This window comes from Bombus flavifrons, chromosome 4 (genome assembly GCF_040668555.2).
Source record: "Bombus flavifrons isolate JBK064 chromosome 4, iyBomFlav1_principal, whole genome shotgun sequence".
Classification (NCBI taxonomy): Eukaryota; Metazoa; Arthropoda; class Insecta; order Hymenoptera; family Apidae; genus Bombus; species Bombus flavifrons.
The window spans coordinates 16,998,719-17,020,409 of record NC_138445.1 but is presented as its reverse complement, the minus strand read 5'-3'; the positions used below and the strand labels follow the sequence as shown (position 1 = coordinate 17,020,409).

At 34.0% G+C, this 21,691-nt stretch overlaps 1 protein-coding gene across 5 annotated transcripts; it reads right to left on the bottom strand.

The window, feature by feature from the left end:
* Nucleotides 1–98: 98 nt before the first annotated feature.
* On the bottom strand, nucleotides 99–20,369 carry jbug (filamin-type immunoglobulin domains fbug). Of its 5 annotated transcripts, none has more exons than XM_069112124.1 (40): nucleotides 20,130–20,361; nucleotides 18,177–18,554; nucleotides 17,072–17,196; nucleotides 16,796–16,926; nucleotides 16,497–16,710; nucleotides 16,305–16,422; nucleotides 16,004–16,191; nucleotides 15,742–15,897; nucleotides 15,512–15,653; nucleotides 15,234–15,439; nucleotides 13,649–15,158; nucleotides 13,439–13,574; nucleotides 13,291–13,370; nucleotides 13,034–13,201; nucleotides 8,637–8,783; nucleotides 8,321–8,548; nucleotides 7,933–8,247; nucleotides 7,641–7,859; nucleotides 7,232–7,552; nucleotides 5,758–5,979; nucleotides 5,479–5,666; nucleotides 5,174–5,378; nucleotides 4,968–5,105; nucleotides 4,717–4,890; nucleotides 4,333–4,640; nucleotides 4,036–4,264; nucleotides 3,818–3,946; nucleotides 3,522–3,737; nucleotides 3,265–3,441; nucleotides 2,942–3,181; nucleotides 2,720–2,863; nucleotides 2,463–2,621; nucleotides 2,215–2,363; nucleotides 1,907–2,093; nucleotides 1,561–1,823; nucleotides 1,317–1,488; nucleotides 1,014–1,232; nucleotides 746–942; nucleotides 341–643; nucleotides 99–271 (listed from the first exon to the last, which is right to left on the bottom strand). In XM_069112124.1, the coding sequence occupies exons 2-40, from the start codon at nucleotides 18,544–18,546 to the stop codon at nucleotides 203–205; spliced, it is 8,862 nt and encodes a 2,953-aa protein (XP_068968225.1). In that variant the 5' UTR covers nucleotides 18,547–18,554; nucleotides 20,130–20,361; the 3' UTR covers nucleotides 99–202. The 5 variants fall into 5 exon arrangements, 4 of the variants coding, with proteins under 4 accessions (XP_068968225.1, XP_068968227.1, XP_068968226.1 ...); XM_069112126.1 differs by having other exon boundaries at nucleotides 13,649–13,949; nucleotides 20,130–20,360; XM_069112125.1 differs by lacking the exon at nucleotides 20,130–20,361 and adding an exon at nucleotides 19,642–19,757.
* Nucleotides 20,370–21,691: the final 1,322 nt, after the last annotated feature.

Genomic DNA, 21,691 nt, shown 5'->3' with positions numbered 1-21,691 from the left:
ATCTTTTACCACTTGTTACTTTTGTTCCGTGCACGTTTTGATTGTCCGTATTCTTATGTAAACAATAAACTGTATATAGTAAAGCAGTTGTCAAAATATTTGTTTTACTGCATATATTTTAGATAAGTTACAGAATTGTTATATATTATGAAAATATATTATTAGTCCATATAAAATAATAACAACTTTATACGCAATGTATTTATAATATAGCTTGTGATCCACGCCACGAGGCAATAGTATGGTGTCCTGTTGAATAATTATCTCCACTCTAAAACCAATGGGAAAAGGATAGTTTGGATATATTTCTTGTTTTGAATATTTTCATCATTCTGATTACCTGCGTCAACATTAGCAATTCGTCTTGAGTGTCGACGATTTTAACGGGAAATGGAGATCCAGGTACAAGGACGCCTGCCCAACGAACTTCGACTCTATAATCACCTGGTTCCGTTGGATCGTACCGACATAAGATTATCCGATCCTTCTGAGTCTCTCTCTGCATTTCTACTCTAAACGCTCCTTTAGGACCACGAACCCTCACCGTTAGTTGACCGGCGCCGGCTCCACGAGTGTCGCAAATAAAACGTGACTGAAATGTTGCTAATACTCCGTGTTCTATACCTGGCCCGTAAACTCGAACCTATTATTAAAAACATTTTTCGCCATTCATCTTTCTCGTTCATGGGTATCATTTCAAATTGAAATAAGAACATTCCGTATCAAAATGTAGATCCTACGATACCTTTGAAGCATCTGGAGCACCGGAAACGCGTAACGTAAAAGGTGAGCCAGGGACATGTTCTCCGGCGTATTTAATGGTTAATGCATGACGTCCAGCTTCTTGAGGTTTTACGTTCAATGTAAACGTTGCATCACCGTGATCGTATAATTCGCAATAAGCAACTTTATGAGGACCAACGCAATGAGCCGTTAATTCGCCTAAATATAAAAAGATATTTAGATTTAACCCACACAATTAAATAACAAAAATAATGAAGTATAATACGTACCAGGCCCAGCACGTCTTGTATCAATAAAACTTCTTATTTCCTGACCGACTATACCATGTTTCAATCCATCTCCGGAACAAATAACTCGCGACGCGTCAGCTGCACTCGTTACATTTATTTGTAATGGGCATCCTTTCAGCTGTCTCCCATTCCAAGACACAGTCATTAAAAGAGGATCAGGCGTTAGTGGTATGTAACTTGCTCGATAAACGCTGTCACCTATACGTAAAAACATAATTTAAGCAACAAATTATGACGTAATACAAAAAAATCATAGTTATAAAAAATAAAAGATATAATTACCTAAATGTTGTAACATTACATTAAGTTCGCTAGTTGGTGAAAATAACTGAACTTTTGGTGTGCCTGTGCCAGCTTGAGAACCATCTATTGTGAAACTAACTTCTTCTCCGCACTTTGCTGATGTTAAACCTCTTCCCCTTAGCAAAACTCGACTTGTGTCTTGTATAGGCGGCTAAAAATAAGAGATTAATACTAATTTGCTACAGTTACAATAGTATAAACATAATCCTGAACAGTTAAATACCTCTACGTCTTGAACAATTGCTAATTTTGGAGCCCCTGGGAATGGTATTCCGTTAAATAATATTTCTAAACGATGTTCTCCACCATTTAATTCTGGTGGAATGAGTTTCAGTCTATTATTTGAAGTCATTTCAAAAGACAACATATGATCTCCTATTTTTCCAGTAAGTTCACCAGGTCCAGCTTCAGCAGTGTCGAAACTAATTTTATTTGATGGATGTAATTTTAATCGCCCAACATCATCGCATACAGCCGGCCAGCCACCTTAGAAAAATAAAGAAAATATTTATAAAAGTTAATATATTATTTTTATAATAGCAACAATAATAAAGATTATTGTTATTTACCAATTACTCGTAGATTCCGTGTATCTATGATTTTTGGATGCCAGGGAGATCCTGGAAGTTGTTGACCAGCAGAAACAACTCGAATGTCAAATACCCCAACTTCAGTTGGGACATAGGACACATTCCAGGTACCCGGATTAGCTCCGGCTTCAATTATCGCTTTCGAAACGCTATCCGGGCCATCTACCTAAAGAAGGATAGTAATAGATCGTAATAAAGCACGGTAAAAAAAGGAGTAAAACTGTAAAATATAATAATATCCATGTAGAATGTGGGTCAAATGAAATATTACACTTCTTGCTAAGTACCTGAACTGCTGGAGGGCTTCTGGTGCCAGTAACAATAAAATGTGCTGTTTTGTCGGCATGACCGCTTAATAAACCTTCTCCTTTTGCACGAGCTTGTCCAGCTGCATCAACTGTACATATTAATGGGCTGTCTGGTATAGGACACCCACCTGAATAAAAAAATAGAATTTTTTTTATCTCTCTAAAGTACTTTTTACACTAGTTAAACATTTTAGTGTACACTTAAAGTGTATGTATATTAATCTTACCATATGTGATATTAATCATATATGTACCAGGTACGCTAGGAGAAAATTCAACCATCTCTGCACCATCGTTGAGCGGAGTAACTTGTAACGGAAGTTCTTGACCCAGCGGACTTGTCGCTACTACATCCAAATCCGCCATTCCAGCATCTGTTTTTATTACTATAACAATTTATGATTACAATTATAATAAAAATGTTATTTTATTTTGCGAAACAAAAAATATATGCATGTATTTATAATTTTATTATTATTTATACTTTTGAAGGCGATGTGGTCATGTACAGATACTATCATTGGTCCTAGTTCTTGCAGTTTCACTTTGGAAATATCGAAAGCTTGGCAGAAAAAAGGTGAACCTAAAACTGGCTTTGTCCCTTGTAAGACATCAATCTTATACGTCCCTAATAAAATGAGAATATTTCAACTATTAGGTATAATAATATTACTAGTGTTATTATTTGCATTTTTAAATTACATACCGACAGTATTTGTAGTAAACTCGGCGAGTAAATTTCCATCTCGATGCTGATAACATCGAACTGGAACTGCATTACCTTGTGGTCCACTAATTACTACATCAAATTCTTTCCCAGGACTTCCTAAAGTTTCGATAGTAAATGAGGTCACTTTGCCAACGCATGATTGGTATAATCCTAATCCTGTCGCAGTTACTTCTCTTCCTCCAGTAGGACCACGAACTGTCACATCCAATGGGCTTCCTAACAAAAAATCACACAGTGAATAATGTAACTGAACTAAAATATCAACAGATAACTATAAAAATAGACAATAAATACTGTACCCAATATATGAACTTCGTTATATTTTATGTGGATTTTATGAGGAGCTGCTCGCGTAGGATGAAACATTATATCGTATTGGCCATTTTCTCCTTCTCTAACTACGCTATCGACATCAGCTCCAGCGGCGCGTACATTTACGGTCAACTTTCCGGGTCCGGCTTCTTTTGGTGCAACAACTAGAGAATTTTAAAGAATTATTTAGAATAGAAATATTTTATATCAATTTTAATATAAAATTATATTTTATACGTTATACCTATTATGGTTCCTGGTCGATGACAAACTACATCTGACACTTCCTTAATTGTTACTTTTCCAGGATCGAAAGCTTGAAGTGTCTGAGAACTAATTATCTTGTGACCATCACTGAATATTACGCTGTAGGTACCGACCTGTCGCGTACGAATTTCTACTCGATATAAATTGGATGATAATTTCGTCAATGTGCACGGAATAATTATACCATCGGGGCCTATTATCAGACGCGCAGTTGAATTATAATGTTACAAGATGCATTATATAACAATATTAATATATGAAACATAAGTTTACCTGTAACCTCTGCAGATACAGGCCCCTCTAATCCTGGCATTTCTAAGTCCATATATGCTGTATTCCCAACACGAATCATAGATGGTCCATCTAACATTGTACTAATCACTGGACATTTGAACGGACTCCCTATTGGACGACATATAAAATTACTAATCTTTTAATGAATACTAATTAATATTAATTAAAACCTGATGAAAAGAAAAAAATTTATTAACCTGGTACATTATCATCATTGAAACTAATATTGACATAATGAGTACTAGTAGTTTGTGGAACAAATGTTACATCGTATAATCCACGAGCACAAGCAACTACTTCGGCCTTAACTGTGTTATTGTCCGTGCTCACTACTAATTCCAATGTCCCCTCACCAGCTTCTGCTGCATCAACAGTAAATGTCGTTGCTTGACCTAATAATGCTTCAGAAAGACCTGATACGTGTACCTGCATGAATTTTTAGTGAGATAACTCGTCCAAGTAAACGATATTTTGTGATACTTTAAATAGATTACCTTTGTAACATCATAAACATTGCAAGCAAATGGAGAGCCTTTCACATGTTCATTGTCCACTAATATGCTGATATTATGCCTGCCCACTTCCATAGGCACAAAGCTGATATTATATTTTCCATCTATAGGTTCTATTGTAATAGGAAGTGATATGTTTGATGGTGGTGTTACAATTACGTCACAATTTGTTGAAGGAGCTTGTGGATCTATAATAAAGGAAATTAATTGCTTTACAGCTCCCATTTTTAAATTGTGACCTGTAATTATGGCTTGGCCTGCACCAACTACTTTACAGCTGAATGGTGAGCCTAAACATAAAACATTAAATTTGAGTCTGAGGCATCTAATACATAACTGTTATGTATTTGGATTCATTATATATACCTGGGACAGGTTCTCCATTAAAGCGAACACTAAGACTGTGTACTGCAGCTTCTTGTGGTTTGAAATTAACTCTGAACTTTGCATTTCCTTCGCTTTGCACGTAATTTGGCACATTCTTACCATTTACAGCAACAATAATTTCAAGATTGCCAGCACCAGCTTGACTAGCATTGACTAAAATTAAACATGCGTGTATAAATATAATTAATGTATGAAATATATGAAATGAAATAAGGAAATATTACACTTACTGCTAAAGAAGACCGGTTTACCAACAACACCACTATTTATATCTGTTACTTTCACTTTATCAGCATTGTAAGCTTTTACTAAGAATGGACTACCTTCCACATGCAATCCATTTATTTTTACTTCAACGCTATGATCACCTATAAATTTTATGTACTTTCTTTTAGATATCCTTTCCATTACCGTCGTTTCATATTCATTCACATACCAACATCTTTAGGTGTGAATCCTGCAGTATAACATCCATGGCCACTTTGCTTGACATGAATTGGTAGACTTTCTCTAGTTGGTGAGAGAACTTCTACAGTAGGAGTTCCTAATGAGGAATCTGCCTCTATTGTAAACGTTGTTAAACGATTCACAGACACTTTTTCAAGTCCTTCAGTTATTATTACTTTCGCCGTGTCGCTCACCTGACATTTCAAAGAAGTTGATTATTTTTAATAAACAACTATAATAAATAGAAATATGTTATAATATTACAAGAGCAAAAAAATAAAATAATTATTATACCTGGCAACTAAAGGGACTGCCAGGTACATCCTCTCCATTAAACCTTAAATCCACAGTATGTACAATTGGTTCCCGAGGTGTGAACGATATTGCATACGTGTGAGGACCTTGAGCTTGAGCAGATGTAGGTACGCGACCACCGTTTACCGTCACTTCCAGGTTTCCTGGACCTGCCTGACTAGTTTCAACTAAAAAGAGAAAGGAGAAAATCAGCAAATAACTCTCGATATATGTAATATATAATAGATTTTAATATATTATTAACTATAGCAACAATACCTAAGAAAGTTACAGGCATTCCAATAACACCATGTTTAGAATCCTTCACTTTGATAGCAGTCACGTCATATACTTTGCAGCTAAATGGACTACCAATCACGGGAACATTCCGATGGCTTACTGAAATTCTATGTTCTCCGACTACTCTTGGCGTAAATGCTACGCTGCACGTTGTATCTTTGTTGTCAGTGACTTGAGCGGGTACAGCCTGTCCATTGGGTCCTATCAAGTCCGCCGGTTAGTTGTTTAATACAATTTAGTCAGCCAACTACTAGGGTGGATCACATGGATACCAAAAGTGAACAGTGGAGCGTTTATGCGAGTTTATCAAGTTCTTTTCTGATGTTAAGGTATTTAATTATGATAAGCATTGTCTAAAGAAAGCGATATATGTATATATATATACAGACATGTTATTATGAAAGAACTAATCACTGGAGCTTTTTAAATAAAAATTCAATAAGGTATTAGTTTGCTTGTATTGTCTGGTAATTGAATTCAAATTGATAGTTAGTTTATATTAGATGCTGTAAAGTTATATAAAACAAGTAACTCAAGCAAAATGTATGAAAATTTAAGAAATAGATTAGAGATCGATTTTTGCATTGTTGATATTATACTTAATAGCTAAGTACTACTCAAATAAATGATCATGTTGGCACATTGGCTGAAGCAATACGGGTTTCACATTCAAAGTCTATGATAAAGATAAAATTAACAACATATATATAGCACCATGAAAATGGCTGTCACGCTTACTTTGATTTAGTAGTTAACAATAAAATTGGGAAGTGTTAGTCACTGCTTTAACAATCGAATATTAAGGTAAAACCGACGCCTTTATAATATTCTAAAGTGGTAACTAGTGGTAAAAGAACATGGAGACGACATAATGAGCTATCTCAATACAATATTTTTAGAGTATACGTTAAATAAAAAACCCACCACCAGTTATTTCATATAATCCATTACTAAAATAAAAATGAGATTAGTTGTGTTTGAGAAGTCTAGTAATGTCGTAGTCTGAAAGCTGGCCGACCTGCAACAGAGAGAGAATTGCTCTCAAGCTAGAGATTAACAAGATAGACAACACAGAGGCAGAACTTCGTGCAAGTTTCTACCATAATTAACAGACAAGATATTCATTACATGAATATTACTAACAAATGTAACAAACAGTCAAAAATTTATTATGAAAGTGATAAATACAACATGGAAGGTGCTTATATATATATATATACTTTCGGTTGTCGGCAAACCACTGTGCAACATTTGCAAAAATCTTATAATACTGAATTGGAACAATAAAAGAATATCATAGGGTATGATGTTGCTGTGAAAATTGTGACATTTGTGTGATAACAGTAAAGATACAACTTTGAACTGAAAGATATACATGCAGGATACACGTATTAATATACAATTACAGTAGGAAATGTCAATGTCAATGACAATGAGAGAGAGATAGACATACCTTCAACGTTAACTTCTAAATCTTCTAAGCTACCGGCAACATTACTAACGGTAAGATAACTTTGTCGTCCTAGTCCAGCACTGCTTAATGCCTGCCCACTCACAGTTACATGACTATCACCACCTACCCGAGTTACAATCGGGCAGCCTGGTACTGTTCGTTTATTGAAGGCTATATTAATTATGTGTTCGCACGCCTCGAATGGTACGAAACTAACTGAAAACCGAGCATTTCCCTGTGGGGTGACTTGAGTAGGTATGTTCTGACTGCGAGCAGATATCGTAATTTCTAAATTTCCTTCACCAGCTTGACTTGCATCAACTATCAAAGCAATAAATATTTTGTAAAGAATTGTAACAAAAAATCGAAAATTGAACAGAAGTAATTTTTAAATATCTTTTCTACATACCAGTGAAATGTGTAGGTTGACCAACACTACCCCTAGCTACTGGGCCAATTAATACTTTATCTGCATTAAATGCTTTAGCTAAAAATGGTGTGCCATTTACAGGATGACCATTATATTCAACACTAATCGAATGAACACCAACGTCTCTTGGAATAAATTCTGCAGTAAAACCACTTTTTATATCTCCAGTTACTTTCACAGGCAATTCACTATTTGGTCCTAAAAAGAATACGCTTTCCTAGCATCACATAAAATAGTACTGGGAAATTTATAATATGATATTCTTACTGACCTCTTACAGAAACTGCAAGCTCTGCACTACCACTACCATCAACCCCCATATGAAAACTAGCAGGTTGATCTACTGGAATTAATTCCAGGTGATTTAAACTTAAAGTTACTCTACTGGTATCAGATACATTACAAATAAAAGGACATCCTTTCACTGCTTCTCCATTAAATTTTATATCAATGTAATGCGATTTAGCAATTTCTGGTGTAAAAGAAACAAGGCAACGTCCTCCCCCTACTACTTGAACATGATTGGGTACTTCTCCTTCATTGATAGAAATTTCAAGTTGTCCTTCACCAGCCGCACTAGCATCAACTATAAAATTAACAAAGGATATAGATTGGCATGTATTATATTTTTTCTTCTATAATTCATTATCTTTAGTTACCTCTAAATTGACAGGCATGCCCGACAACAGCACTGGGTACATCGGTAACTTGTATCAAACTGCTGTTGTACACCTTAGCAACTAGTGGTCCTGCCGGTAGCTTTTGTCCAGCGATGGTTACTTCTACAAGATGACTGCCTACTTCTATTGGAGTAAATTCAACGCGAAATTCTCCTGGTCTTCCTGACTCTTCATCAATCTTTGCTGGTACGTGTCTCTTAGAAGGTGCTAGAAATAATTATTATATCTTTATTATAAGAAGTAATTAATAAATATAATATCAAATCTGTAAATATACTTAATTTTAGATACGTACTTATAATTTGTACATCAATTTCATTACTATTAAAGCCAAGAGCAGAGAGTTCAAAAAGTGCTGGACTACCAGCAGGGACCAATCTTATGGAATCCCCAATCACTGACATTTTTGGGGCTGGCATAATGCCCACACGCCAGGGTGATCCTGTAAATTTATAATTTTATCAGATATTAATTGTATATATAAAATTGCAAAAATATATACATATATATATACATAGTAATATAGTAACAATCTTTAATTGATTGTTGTTTCAATATACACCATGAATTTGTTAGAAATAATAGAAGAATCTATATATGACACTGCATCACTTTGAGTAAAATTTTAATTTTCCGGCAATACTATGTAACTCCAAACAGGTGTTTTCTAACCTTTATAGTTAGTATAAGAAGAAGCGTAACGTAAAGTGAAGAAGAAAATAGATTTCATAATTATCGCGGGAAAAAATCGTTAGGATTATATTTATTCGAATTTGACATGACAAAATTTGACATTTATGGTAATTGTAAGAAGATACAAGAAACCAAATTACCTTTACTACTGTTAATATTAAACTAAGAGACCTGAAAAATGCTGAAAAACTTAAGGGAGAAAGGGTAGAGTTGAATTACGTTATAAGGGTACTAAACTTCAAAATAGGAAATCGAAACACACAAATTGAATCTATCGGTCAATAATACGGTTCCATTATGGAATACACTTCGATCTCGGCCATAAGCACGAACAGATATTGAGTATTTTCACAATCGCTCGCGCACTAATTCGATTATGATCATTCCATCTTTACTGAACACTAATTGCGAATGATTCCGTTGGAAATCCATTTTAAATATCATTTGTAAACTACAAAGACGAAAAATAGAAAAAAGATCGAATGATCGAGAAAGTCAGAGAACTTTATAGCTTTAATTTCTTGATGAAGAAACGTCAGCAGGTCGCGACTCAGAATCGAGACAGACTCAGAGTCAAGCGACGAGACGGGTGTAGCTGCTGCTACTACTGGGTTGCTGCTTAGGCCCAAAACCAGGGCCGTGCTTTTCTTGGTATACATTCAACAATCCTCTTTCATACTTTTTCCCCTGTATCTATTTTATTCCACATTTACTTTCATTTCGGATTTTATGATCTTTTCCTCTTTGTACGATGATTTTTTACCAAGAAAAAAAGACTATTTTAACTAGAAATTAACTTTATAGTATAAATCAGAGTAGGGTTTTAAATGGACATGATACGAGTATGTTCTCCCATCCGTTTCTTGCTCGTTCGACCGGCTACAGTATATTATGTATGTACTACAGTACACGTTCATAGGATACCTGATCTGCGTATTTCGATACTTTAAGGTCGGCCGCAAATAGAAATTTCACTATTTGCATTCAATACGAAATTACTTTAAAATAACTATGGAAAAAGTGTGACTGTATAATTAACGATTGTATGAGAGTAATGATTATCATTATTCGATACAAACGAAACAAATGTGTAATCTTCCATGTATCGCGATTCTATTTAATAATCACATTTTTTCTACTACACTAAACGAATATCACAACACAATACTTGGTTGTATAAAAGAAATATAGCTTTCATGGATTGGAATTTCGTGACGATCGAGTTCGTTCGGTTTTTCCATGAGAGAGAATCGGAAAACCAGAGCTTTATCTTTATTAGTAATTTGGCATTGACATCTTTTATAACCAATCATGCGAGGAGATTCCAATTTGACATAATAAATTTGATATATCTTTTCAATAATAGGGCAGTTTGGAAGTGAATTCGCCAGTGCTTGTGACATCTTATATTAAGTACATCTTATACTTTTGAAGTTTATTAATGTAAAAAGAATAAGATTAGTAATGTTTTTTTATATGTATGAAAAGTAAAAAGGGCGATTAAAAAGCGTTCGATATGTTTTACACGATTTCCTGCTTTCCTTTCGTTCCGAATTGTCTTGCGCTACATTCTTAATGCCAGGAGTTATGTCGAAGAGACTGTGGTTCATGATTCGCTGCATTCCCCGACATAACGGGTCATACGGAAGAAAACTCGTTTCAATATTTTCAAAAATATCTCTTAAATTGTTATCTATCGATTTAAATACGATTAACGAAAAAAAATCTAGACAAACAAATCTAATTTGTAAATCTAATATCGTAATGAATGTTACATCACTTATGCAATAATAATTTGGAATTAATTATACGTAATGTAAGAATACATAATTTGGCACGAAAGCAATGATGTTATATAAACACAGTATCGTAATTTCCATCCTATAAACGCAATAAATTCTTCTGTAGCGATGTAATTAATACATAATTGAAATTTTCATGGTTAGTACATATTCTAACCGAGCGTTACGGTAATTTGCGCATCACTTGCATTTAGAAATTGTACTTGTGTATATAGGTACATTGTAAGTATATATATATATTTTTTTAATATGTAGATATATCTAGATAAATTCTTAACAACATACGTATTTCTAATTACAATCGATAGATGTGCTTTTACAACATTTCGGAAATAACTAAGAAATAAATTCAAATTAGGGAAATCGAATTAAAATAGCACGAAACAGCGAGAAGAGAAAGCAACTGAAATAAAGAAATTGAAAAATATATGTAAGACGCATTCCACATGTCGTCAAACCATAAGTTATTCTGCGTGGTGCGTTAGAATAGAAACAACCGCAATCATTTCTCTCGTGATAAATAATAACGGCGCAGGACATATTTGGCTTTACAAATGATCGCATAAGAACAGCTGTTCTTCATAGTTATATAGACAACTATGATTAGAAATATAACTAAAAAATACTCATTATTTAAACATGTGAAGAAAGTAAAAAGATATCCAGGTTATTATCGAATACATTTTGTCTTAATAGTAGTTATATATTATGACATATTGATACATTTACATATTAATATTAAATCTCAATATTCTCTAGAAAATCTTAAGAATCATCATAATTATCATTATAGTATGTGCAGTTACACGAATTACGTTTACCTCTATGTAGGCAGAGATCGACTATCCTCGTTCGTAACCAAATACGTCTACAAGCATATAAAGACTTTAGTGACCACACCTACGGTTTCCTTCTCCCCGTGATATTCTTTTTCAATTAATGATAATATACAAGATTGAATATTACAAAAATATTATACAAACTTTATCTAGTAAATGCTACTTGAAAAGCATTAGCGTTATATATATAAAAGAATTTGTTAAATGTAATTTACCGACAAATATTATACGACATAGACTGTACAATAAAATCTAGGCTATCAGAATGTTTAATTTTTTCTCATTTTTTCATGTTAAACATGTTTTTTCTAAAAACCAGAAATGACATTTTTGAGCTATCTTAATGTTCGGAACAATTGGAAAACTGTACACCAACGAACTTCTTTACAGCATTGTAGGTCACGTGCAATGTATAATTACCGTTGCAAAATGCAATTTTTTATATCGTTAATGATATCCTTCGTAGATGTGCAGTAGCGTAGCACAAATTCTTTCAAATTTTACTTTCATAATCTGTCATAGTAAATAATATTCTAAACTGTTATAAGACTGTGTCAAACGATAAGATAAATTCCCGAAATACCTAAACATTGTATAATCGTATTATATTGTACAACAAAAGTAATATATTTCTACTTAAATAGGGATATTATTCATTGTGCTTAGTTAATAAATGAAAGGAAAAAATTCAAGAAAGAAAGGAAATGATGACGTTGTATATATGTCAGTGGAACATCACGTGGATGCGTGAAATCGCAAGTCAATGACCTGATCAATGACCTGTTGACTCTGACAGTATATGTATTTGTTTGTGTATGCATAAACGTACTCGAAAAAAGTGAAATAATGTAAGACATGCAGATTATTAAATGTAATTTTCGTACAAAATTTAAACATAATATCGCACATAAATATAAGAAATTTCATAAATAGTACTGATTATACTCTTACAATGTAAGAAAACATTTTCGTTAAATATTATGCATTGCACAACTTTATTTGGTAACTCCTTTTACTGAATAGAGAGATTCAATTCTCAAGAAATACCATCTCTATTTAATTATTTTCTTTATAGAAATATAGAAAGCTATGAATCACTTTTACTATTAGAAGATTGATACATTAAGGTAGTTTGAGAAGAAAATCGTTCACTCAGGAAATAGAAATAACATTATCATTGTCTAAAAGATCTTCGTTAAATATTTTAAACTTTGAAATGTTTAACATTTTATTCTATATTATTACGCTATATTATCTTTAAAGATTTTCTACTACATTCAGTTTAATTTATTAAATTATTATATTGTAGGAATGTAATGGATTTTTATCGTATAAATATCGAATAAAAAGTGACTTACCAGGGACTACTTCGCCATTGAATGTCATTTCCACAAGGTGTACAACAGCTTCATGGGGTACAAATGATGCCAGGAATCGTTGACTACCCAATGCTCTGACAAAGCTAGTTACGTGACCACCATTCACGAGGATCTCTAGATTTCCAGATCCAGCATTAGATCCGTCAACTATAAATTTGAAAGATACAGGACAATACAGATAAATTTGCATTAATCTAACCCTTTATTTTGTATAATATATGTTTTTAAATACATACTTTCAAATTCTACTGGCTGATTAACAATGCCATTCGGAATGTTCCCAATCTGAATACCACGTGCATTGTATGCTTGCGATCTGATATAATAAAAGATTTAATTTTTTATGTGATTATATCTTTATTAATAATTTCAGTAAATACAAACCTGAACGGTGAGCCCTGAATATGTTGGCCATTTACTAAAATTTGAATGATATGTTCTCCAACTTCTTCGGCGGTTATTGTATACGTTAAACCTCGGAGAGTTGATTTCTGTACTGGAATTATTTTACCATTTGGGCCTAAAATCGGATAAATTATATTGAAAAATATATGATGTACTGTACTAGTAATATAATATAATAAAAAATCTTACCAGAAACACTAACGGTAACTTTATCCGGATCTATACTTTGATCTATGATAAAAGTAGCCGGTCTATGGATCGGCAATGTTTCAAGCGCACTTCCACTTGCAAGTTCGTAATCTCTAGCTTGCGTCGATGAACTAGTAGAGATTCCACTATTAATATACCGTTCGGTAATTCCATCTGTGGTATCCGCACTTTTGTAATAATTATTATTTTTGTTTTTAAGAATTCCATGCGTTTGTGTGCGAGTATTATGACTTTCATTGTTATATTTTTGAGATATGTTGTACTCCGAAGTTGAAAGTTTCTGAGTGGACATAAAATTTGAAGAACTATTGTGAGTATGCAAAATATTCTTTGAATTATAACCTTGAGTATTCTTGTAATTGTTATTGAAATAATTTGGATTATTCGTATTTTCAGCTGTAGCAGAATTGTTGGTTAGATTAGCAAGAGATTCTAAACTACCGTAAGATAGCAAAGATTTTGTTTTCTCTATAGCATCCCACGAATCTCTTCTAGATGTTCCGCCTACCATTGACGATACTCTAACATTGCTACTTGTATCAACTGTTCCATTATCTATAGAATCTTTCCTATTATAACCGTTGTCTCTGTCGTTATTTCTTGGACTGAAACTTCTATTGATAGGACTTTGAGTCGCGCTACGATATGTCATTGGACTTCGGTTCGGTGACCGAGATCGCTTTAATGATCCTGAGCTATAAATTTCTCGAGATTCTTTAATAACTGGCGAATATCTTGGATCATGTACAGTCGGACTTGGATTTGGAGAGCGTGATCTACTTATTGTATTGGACGTATAAACGTCTTTCGATTCTTTCATAAAGCTAGGACTTTGTACAGTCGGAGATCTTGAATGATTGTATGTAGTAGTAGAATAAATTTCTTTCGTATCTTTAACCATAGATGGACTATGAAGATTTCGTGAAACAGGACTATGATTTGGAGATCGAGTATGATTAAAAGAAGTTGATGTATGGTATGTCGAGCTAGAATTTTCCAACGAATAATTATTCGATGTCTTATAAGTGGAGGTAGTTTGCTGTACGGGAGAGTATTCGCGTACTCGTTGAGTTGGGCTGGGTAATTTGTACGTAGGCGAAGAATAAGTTTTCTGCTGTACAGGACTCGATCGATCAGTTCCAACCGAAACGTTCAAACCATTCATTCGTCTTTCCAACGAAGATAATTTAGATCTTTCGAGACTAGATTCTTTTGACCTTTTCGATCCTTTTTGAGTTCCCACTCGAATAGAAAATGGAGAACCTCGAACATCGGAACCATTGAAGTATACATAAACTCTGTACTTTCCAGATTCTGATGGGACGAATGAAACTTGATATTGCATATGTCCAAGATTTTCCACTCTGAAAGGAACGGACTGTTTATCATGGACTAAATCTATTATTACATCGCCAAGACCTCCGGTTCCTGTTGCATCAACGGTAAATGAAAATGGTTGTCTTGGCAAAGCACCTTCCGTATCCAGTAGCTACAAATATTTACTGAATATCATCGATATTCAATAAAATAAATATGAAAATATACAATATAAAAACTGATGTACCTTTACTCCATTAGGATCAAATACAAAGCATGTAAATGGTCCACCTTGTATGTGATTTCCTTTATGAGTTATCGCGATACTCCATTCTCCTGTCTCATCAGGTTGGAATGTCGCAGTATGAACTCCATCATTCTCTTTGACAGGACACGACAGAGATCTTCCAGTGGGGGACCACGCAGTCACATCAATGCCATCATGACTAGTTCCTGAAATTTATTTATTTTATAAATATAAGTAATTTGATATAATTTCTCATTTATTTCACATAAAATATTTACCGTAACTGTTGACTAGAACTTCGACGATAGATCCTATCGCGCACGGATCCATACCAGGCGATTTAATTTTGGTTAAGGGAGGTAAAACTCTAAAGTAATAGGGACATCCATCTACTAATTCTCCATCGTTATATACCATTAACTGTGACGCAAACAGTAATGAACTTCGGATATTAATTGCTCATATAATATGCGCAACATGTAACGTATTTAGAATTATCGAATCAAACCTTATGCATTCCGACTTCAGTAGGTATGAAGGTTCCTTTCCCATGAATTCCGTTCCACGTGAGTCTACATTCTATCCGTCCGCTCGGATTTATCACTTCACCACGTACTTCTCTTGTATTTACTTCTTTGGTAAGAATCTCTAATTTGAAATGCGCCTAAAAGCAATGATTATAATCACTGTTAGATTTTGTTAATACATATAACAATATACTTGGAAGAATGAGCGCAAATAAGTTCTTAGGTAATAATTAACGAACTAACCGGCTGTTGTACTCTAGCGGAAGTGCTATCAATGTGAACAACAATTTGTTTGCTCGCTTGAGGGCGAGGCTTTACCCATTGAAAGTTTGCCGCATACGCCATAACGCCTAAATGTTCTACGTTTTGATCTGCCATATCTTTTGCCTTGAGAATAGGCTCCACGCCCAGTTTTTTGCCTCCGTCAATACCTTTTGAAGAATATATAAAGTAAACATAGTACTTTGCACAATAAAGTGAAAAAGGAAAAACAAAAAGAGTGAAAATAATCTCTTACGTATAACTACACATAAATGCTATTTACCCATCTGTATATTATGTTCCCATGCAGAAGGATCGGTATCGATTTTATCGTAAACAGGAGCTGGTCCACCCAAGTTTCTGACAATGCTACATAAAGTTCTCCCGTCGTTCCAATCGGTCTGTAAGAAATGATTCGAAAATAGAAAAATGTTCGTAGTATGATCTCATACCGGTGTAAGAAGTACTCACTCACCGTAAAATTTTGTACTGGATGATGAGATAATTGTGAGTTAACCCATCGTAATGTTGCATGAAAACCTGGCGAACCTTCCTTCATGAAGTATGATAAATAGGTCATTCCCGATAATTCGTCCAAATATGGAGATGCAAGATACTCTGGTTCCAACACCATAGGTATATCGAATTCACGTTTTGAAATCTCCATAGCTTTTCGACAGTTATACACGCTATAAGTATAAAATTTCTTATGGAATTTCTAACTTGTAATTTGTAAAGTAATTATAGAAAAGTTAAGATTCTGCAATTGTATACCTATCGTTAGGATCGAGCCGACGCCAGTGAGGAAATAGACCTGGTTGACAATAATCAAGCAACGCACTCAGATATACGCCTGAATTCCAATCTGTAGTGAAGTTATTGACTCTACATTCTGGCAAGACCGTCTGTAAAATGTGTATGTATTGATAAAAAAAAACACCCTTTAGCTCGTAAGACTTACGAAGTTTTCCTATGTATCAGTGTGTAACTCAAAATACATAAGAGTAAATCTACTCAAAGTTACTGGTGTAATTACATATATGTACTGACCTTGAGCCATGCAAGCATAAGTTTCCTTGGTGGGAACTTGGACTTGCCTATTTGGTACCTTACAATGAGAGACCATATTAGACCAAGGATCAGTTTCAAATTTCCATTGACGATATCTACGTTACCTACAAAGAACAAGTGTAAGATTAAAATTATTTAAGTTATTTAAACTTCTGTCAATAAAAAGAAACTATACAGATAAAGCTGATCATTACCGTAACTGAGGTTTAATGTTAATAACTCTGCCATCATTAAGTGTAAGTAAGTATTGTTAAAAAAATTATAAAAGTTTCTTCACGTGTTAAAGACACTTAATAAGGCACTTACGCGCTAGAAATTATATTAGCTGCTGGATACACGCATGAAGTGTAATTGTAATGGTGCTAGACCATGATCTCGTAGGCGCCAATAGAACACCAGAAAGGCAATGACCTCGAAGTTTGATTTACAAGCAACGTCGTCACAATTGTATTTTTTACTTCGAAAGATAAGTTTAATTATGCATAAATGTTATCGTTGTAGCACTGTTAAAACATTAATTTCGAAAAATATTATTAAAAAATGTGATGTATGGATTTACTTGTATATATAAGTTTATACAAAATACATTTGTGACGATGATCCACATTTAACTATTACGCTTATCGTGATGTGACTCATAGCATAGCGCATACAAGCCATGTGTTTGTGCATTTTACCACTGACCACCGAGAGAGCTTCTCTTTACATATATATATATATATATATACATATGATTCCGAACATTTTAATTGCTTGATGTTTTATCGAAGAAAATAATCTGTAGTTTATATGGCACATTCGATTAGTAGATAAAGTTTCTCTGTTCCTGACAACCAGTTAGCAAGAAAGAAATTACATAATTAATTGATCAAAAGCACATAATTATGTAAATCGACCAAATCAAGGAATCATGTATGTAATTATACACAAATCATCTAGGAGAAGTACTAGAATGGAAAAGTAATTATTAGATAATGTGACGCGTTCCTTGCTACCTTGTAATCGTATACATATATGTACTTGGTATAACATTTGTATCGTATTCTATAAGTGAGAAATTAGTGTAACAGAGAATTTAACTCACCGATGTTGACGAGTTTCACACCGTCAGCCTCGATAGCTTGAAGGGCTGTTGAAACATTTTCTAAATGATGATGTTGATTAGCTGGTCTAGGATTCCATCGAGGCAAACGTCGTTTAGTAAGTACCTCGACAAGAGCGCAGAGTCGTGTACCATCGCGAAAATCTTCAACGAGGTCGATCACAGGACCATTTGCAGCATCGACCGCGTGTTTTAAGTGTTCGTTCACCCAATTTCGGAAAGTGTTCGCTTGAATTTCCACCCAGAGATCTTCGTGTCCTTTGATAGGCATTCCTTTCGCTGCCGTACCCTCGGCAGACCGGGCTACGAGACCCACTAATTCTTCTGGTCGTAATTGTTCGGTCGATTCCATTTTTGTTCCTATTGTGTATTCAACAAATTATACCGTACAAATTCTTACTTACTACTAATATAATACTCTTAATTAAAAAATAAATAGTATAAATAGTTAATAAGTAAATAATAGTTAATAGTTAATAAGTATAAATAGTTCGAGATAATTAAAAGCGTATTATAAATCAAGTGATTTAATATGTTCAGGGCAAGAGATTAATAGCAATATCGAACTTTCTTGAGTACAACATAATAATTTATTGACTTCCCAAAATCAGTAAAAGATTCGATTGATTGCGCGATACTGTTGCCCGGCGAGTTCGTTGAAATATATCTTATGGTGAAAGTAAATGTCGGTACACTGCTATGTTTCTAATCATCGATGCATCTTATGTAGTTTATATCCGTTAAAATGAAAATCCAGCGCTCCGCTACTTCATTATTTGCATTCATTAAATCTCTTACGGTTACAGGCAAGAGAAAGGAAACAAGAAAGCGTAGAAATAATATTGCAGTTCAGCCATTCTGTTCTCGTGTTCTTTATCTGCGAAAGACGTCTCATCAAAAATCAACCTATTACTAATCAAATTACTAATATGATACTTATAGTAATGTGACATCAATTGCACGTGCCAAAGGAATTGCTTCGTTACGCTACACTATGTTATGACATCACTGCTCTCTCAAAACCTTGTCCGACCGGTGAAGCTTGCGTAAGTACGTAAAAATTTTACATTGAACCATGTAAACTTCGACCGACGATACTATCGAACATTACGATCAAGATAGAATCGAATTCTCTTGTGGTATCGTACGTTTATCGTGTAATGTTCGATTTCAAAATTCGATTTCGAGATATAACGTAAATAGCGAAAATAAATATAAAACCAGCAAGAACAAAATTACCGAGCAACAAAAATACACTTTTAATATTCGAAACAACTATGTATGATATTTTATACTAACGTTGTAAGAACGTATTGGAAGAAATTAATTAATCACAAGAATAGAAAAAATAAGTTCTTTCACTGTTTCGTGGGAAACTTTAATAGAGCACAGATAGATATCGACGTTACAGACTTGCACCTACAGAGCTGATGTATACGAAATTTACTTGCTTTCGTTGCAGCTTCACCACATTTACCTTGCCGAATTTTTGTATTGTCAATCACTCAATTTTTGGCATATTCCATAATATTAATTAAGATTTGACAGGCGCTAACAGACGTGGTTCTAAACGACTTAACAGGATAATTGTTTATGATCGATGGAAGTCATTCTAACGTAAGATAATAGATAATTTAGTTTCTAGAATATGTGTACGTAAATTGTGTAGACTTTGCAAGAAGAGCATTCGTCGATTGGTCAATAGTTAATGAAGTGACCAATCGGAATCTTCGTTGAAAGAGCGCGATTTGGAGTAGGTTTATTCAAAGAACACGCAAAAGGATAATTCCGAAATTATGCAAAAATTTTGATCGTTAGCAATGAAGTTGACATCATCGAAATAAATATTATAAACGCAAATTGTTTTATTCGTTCACTCGCACAACTGAAGACGTAAGAAAGTAAGAACGTCGTGGTATGCAAACTGATATTTACGTCGTTATACTGCGAAGCAACTTCCTGAACACGAAATTTCATGGAACCGTTCCGAAGGAACGCTATTCCTTGATTCACACGATTTTCCTTTGAAACAGCTTGCTCCACTCGTTGATAAAATTAGGATGGACTTTAACGTGCCGATATACTATGCGAGAAACGCCATTTTTGGTTGTCGAAGATTTCCGGATCGTACCGTTGTCGACGATTGTTCTTCGACGCGCGTGAGCTCACTGAACTAACATGAAAAACCCCTTCTTTTCGCAGCTCAACACAAGCGCTTTCCGAGACCGTTGGAACTTGGAACACACGATTGTGATGAATATAAGCATGTATCTATCCATCCACGGGCCCCGCACTGCATAACTTCCTTTATAACCCAAATAATATATCTTAAACAAAATGAAAGACTACTAAACAAAAATATCTCGATCTTTCCGACAAATAAAGCAAATAAAAGACGATTCCAAATGAAATTATTCCAGCATAACAAGAATTTTTGTGAAATATATCCTACTTATTTCTGTTTGATGCATCACTGAAATTCAGTAACTAGAATCACGCAAATTATTCCGCAAGGTGGTGGCACCTGTCGGAGTCGCAATCGCAAGGTAGCATATCCACAGGTGTATGAACAAATTATGTTTTATTATACATTACGTTATACAATACATTTTTATGCATGTATGTATATATTGTCGAACAAGAATTTTAAAGATCTTTTTTATATCTGGCTATTCTCAGTAAGCAACTCGGATGGGAGTAACTTCAACGACTGGGATTCATTGTTGTATTCGGATGTTTCTTTATCACGTATTGAAATCTCCAAACCACCAATCTACATAGAATACATCGTTTAATATATTAATTAGTTATATTTAAAAATTTCACCATGCTTTATTATTTATACGGAATCATTAAGAATGAGAAAAATTTGATATAATTATCGATATCATTTCAAAATAATAATACATATTCTTATATAATTTATATCATTGAATTACTCATACATATTCAACTACATTTCATGTTTCATCTAACTTTCATATACGTATATATGTAAGTATGTTTATACATATGTCATAACAATATACATACATACAGTATAAAATGTTTGTCCTTGCTTCTTATTACAATTATTCTTGTATGAATATCATGTTATCAATTTTTTGAGCTGTACAGAATGGGATATAAGATATAAGATAGAATGCCTACCTACCAATATCTTTTATAAATTAGTCACAATGTAGGTAGGGGTATTAACTAAATATACAATATATATATAAATACAAGATATATTGTACATAAACTTCTATATGTGGGACCACTGACTAAGGACAGGATAGATGTGATATTAAATGGAACTTTGTGTTTCAGGTTATGAAATACCGACCTGCCAGAAAATCAGAGTGTTTCTTACGTCCTCTGTGATTTTTCACGGCGAACATAAGAATTATTACCGACGTACAGAATAAACGTAACATTTGTGGCGTCAGCTTACCAACGGCTTGCTGTTTTACCGATGTAATTATTAAGAACTTTTGTATCTATCGTTGTTATAT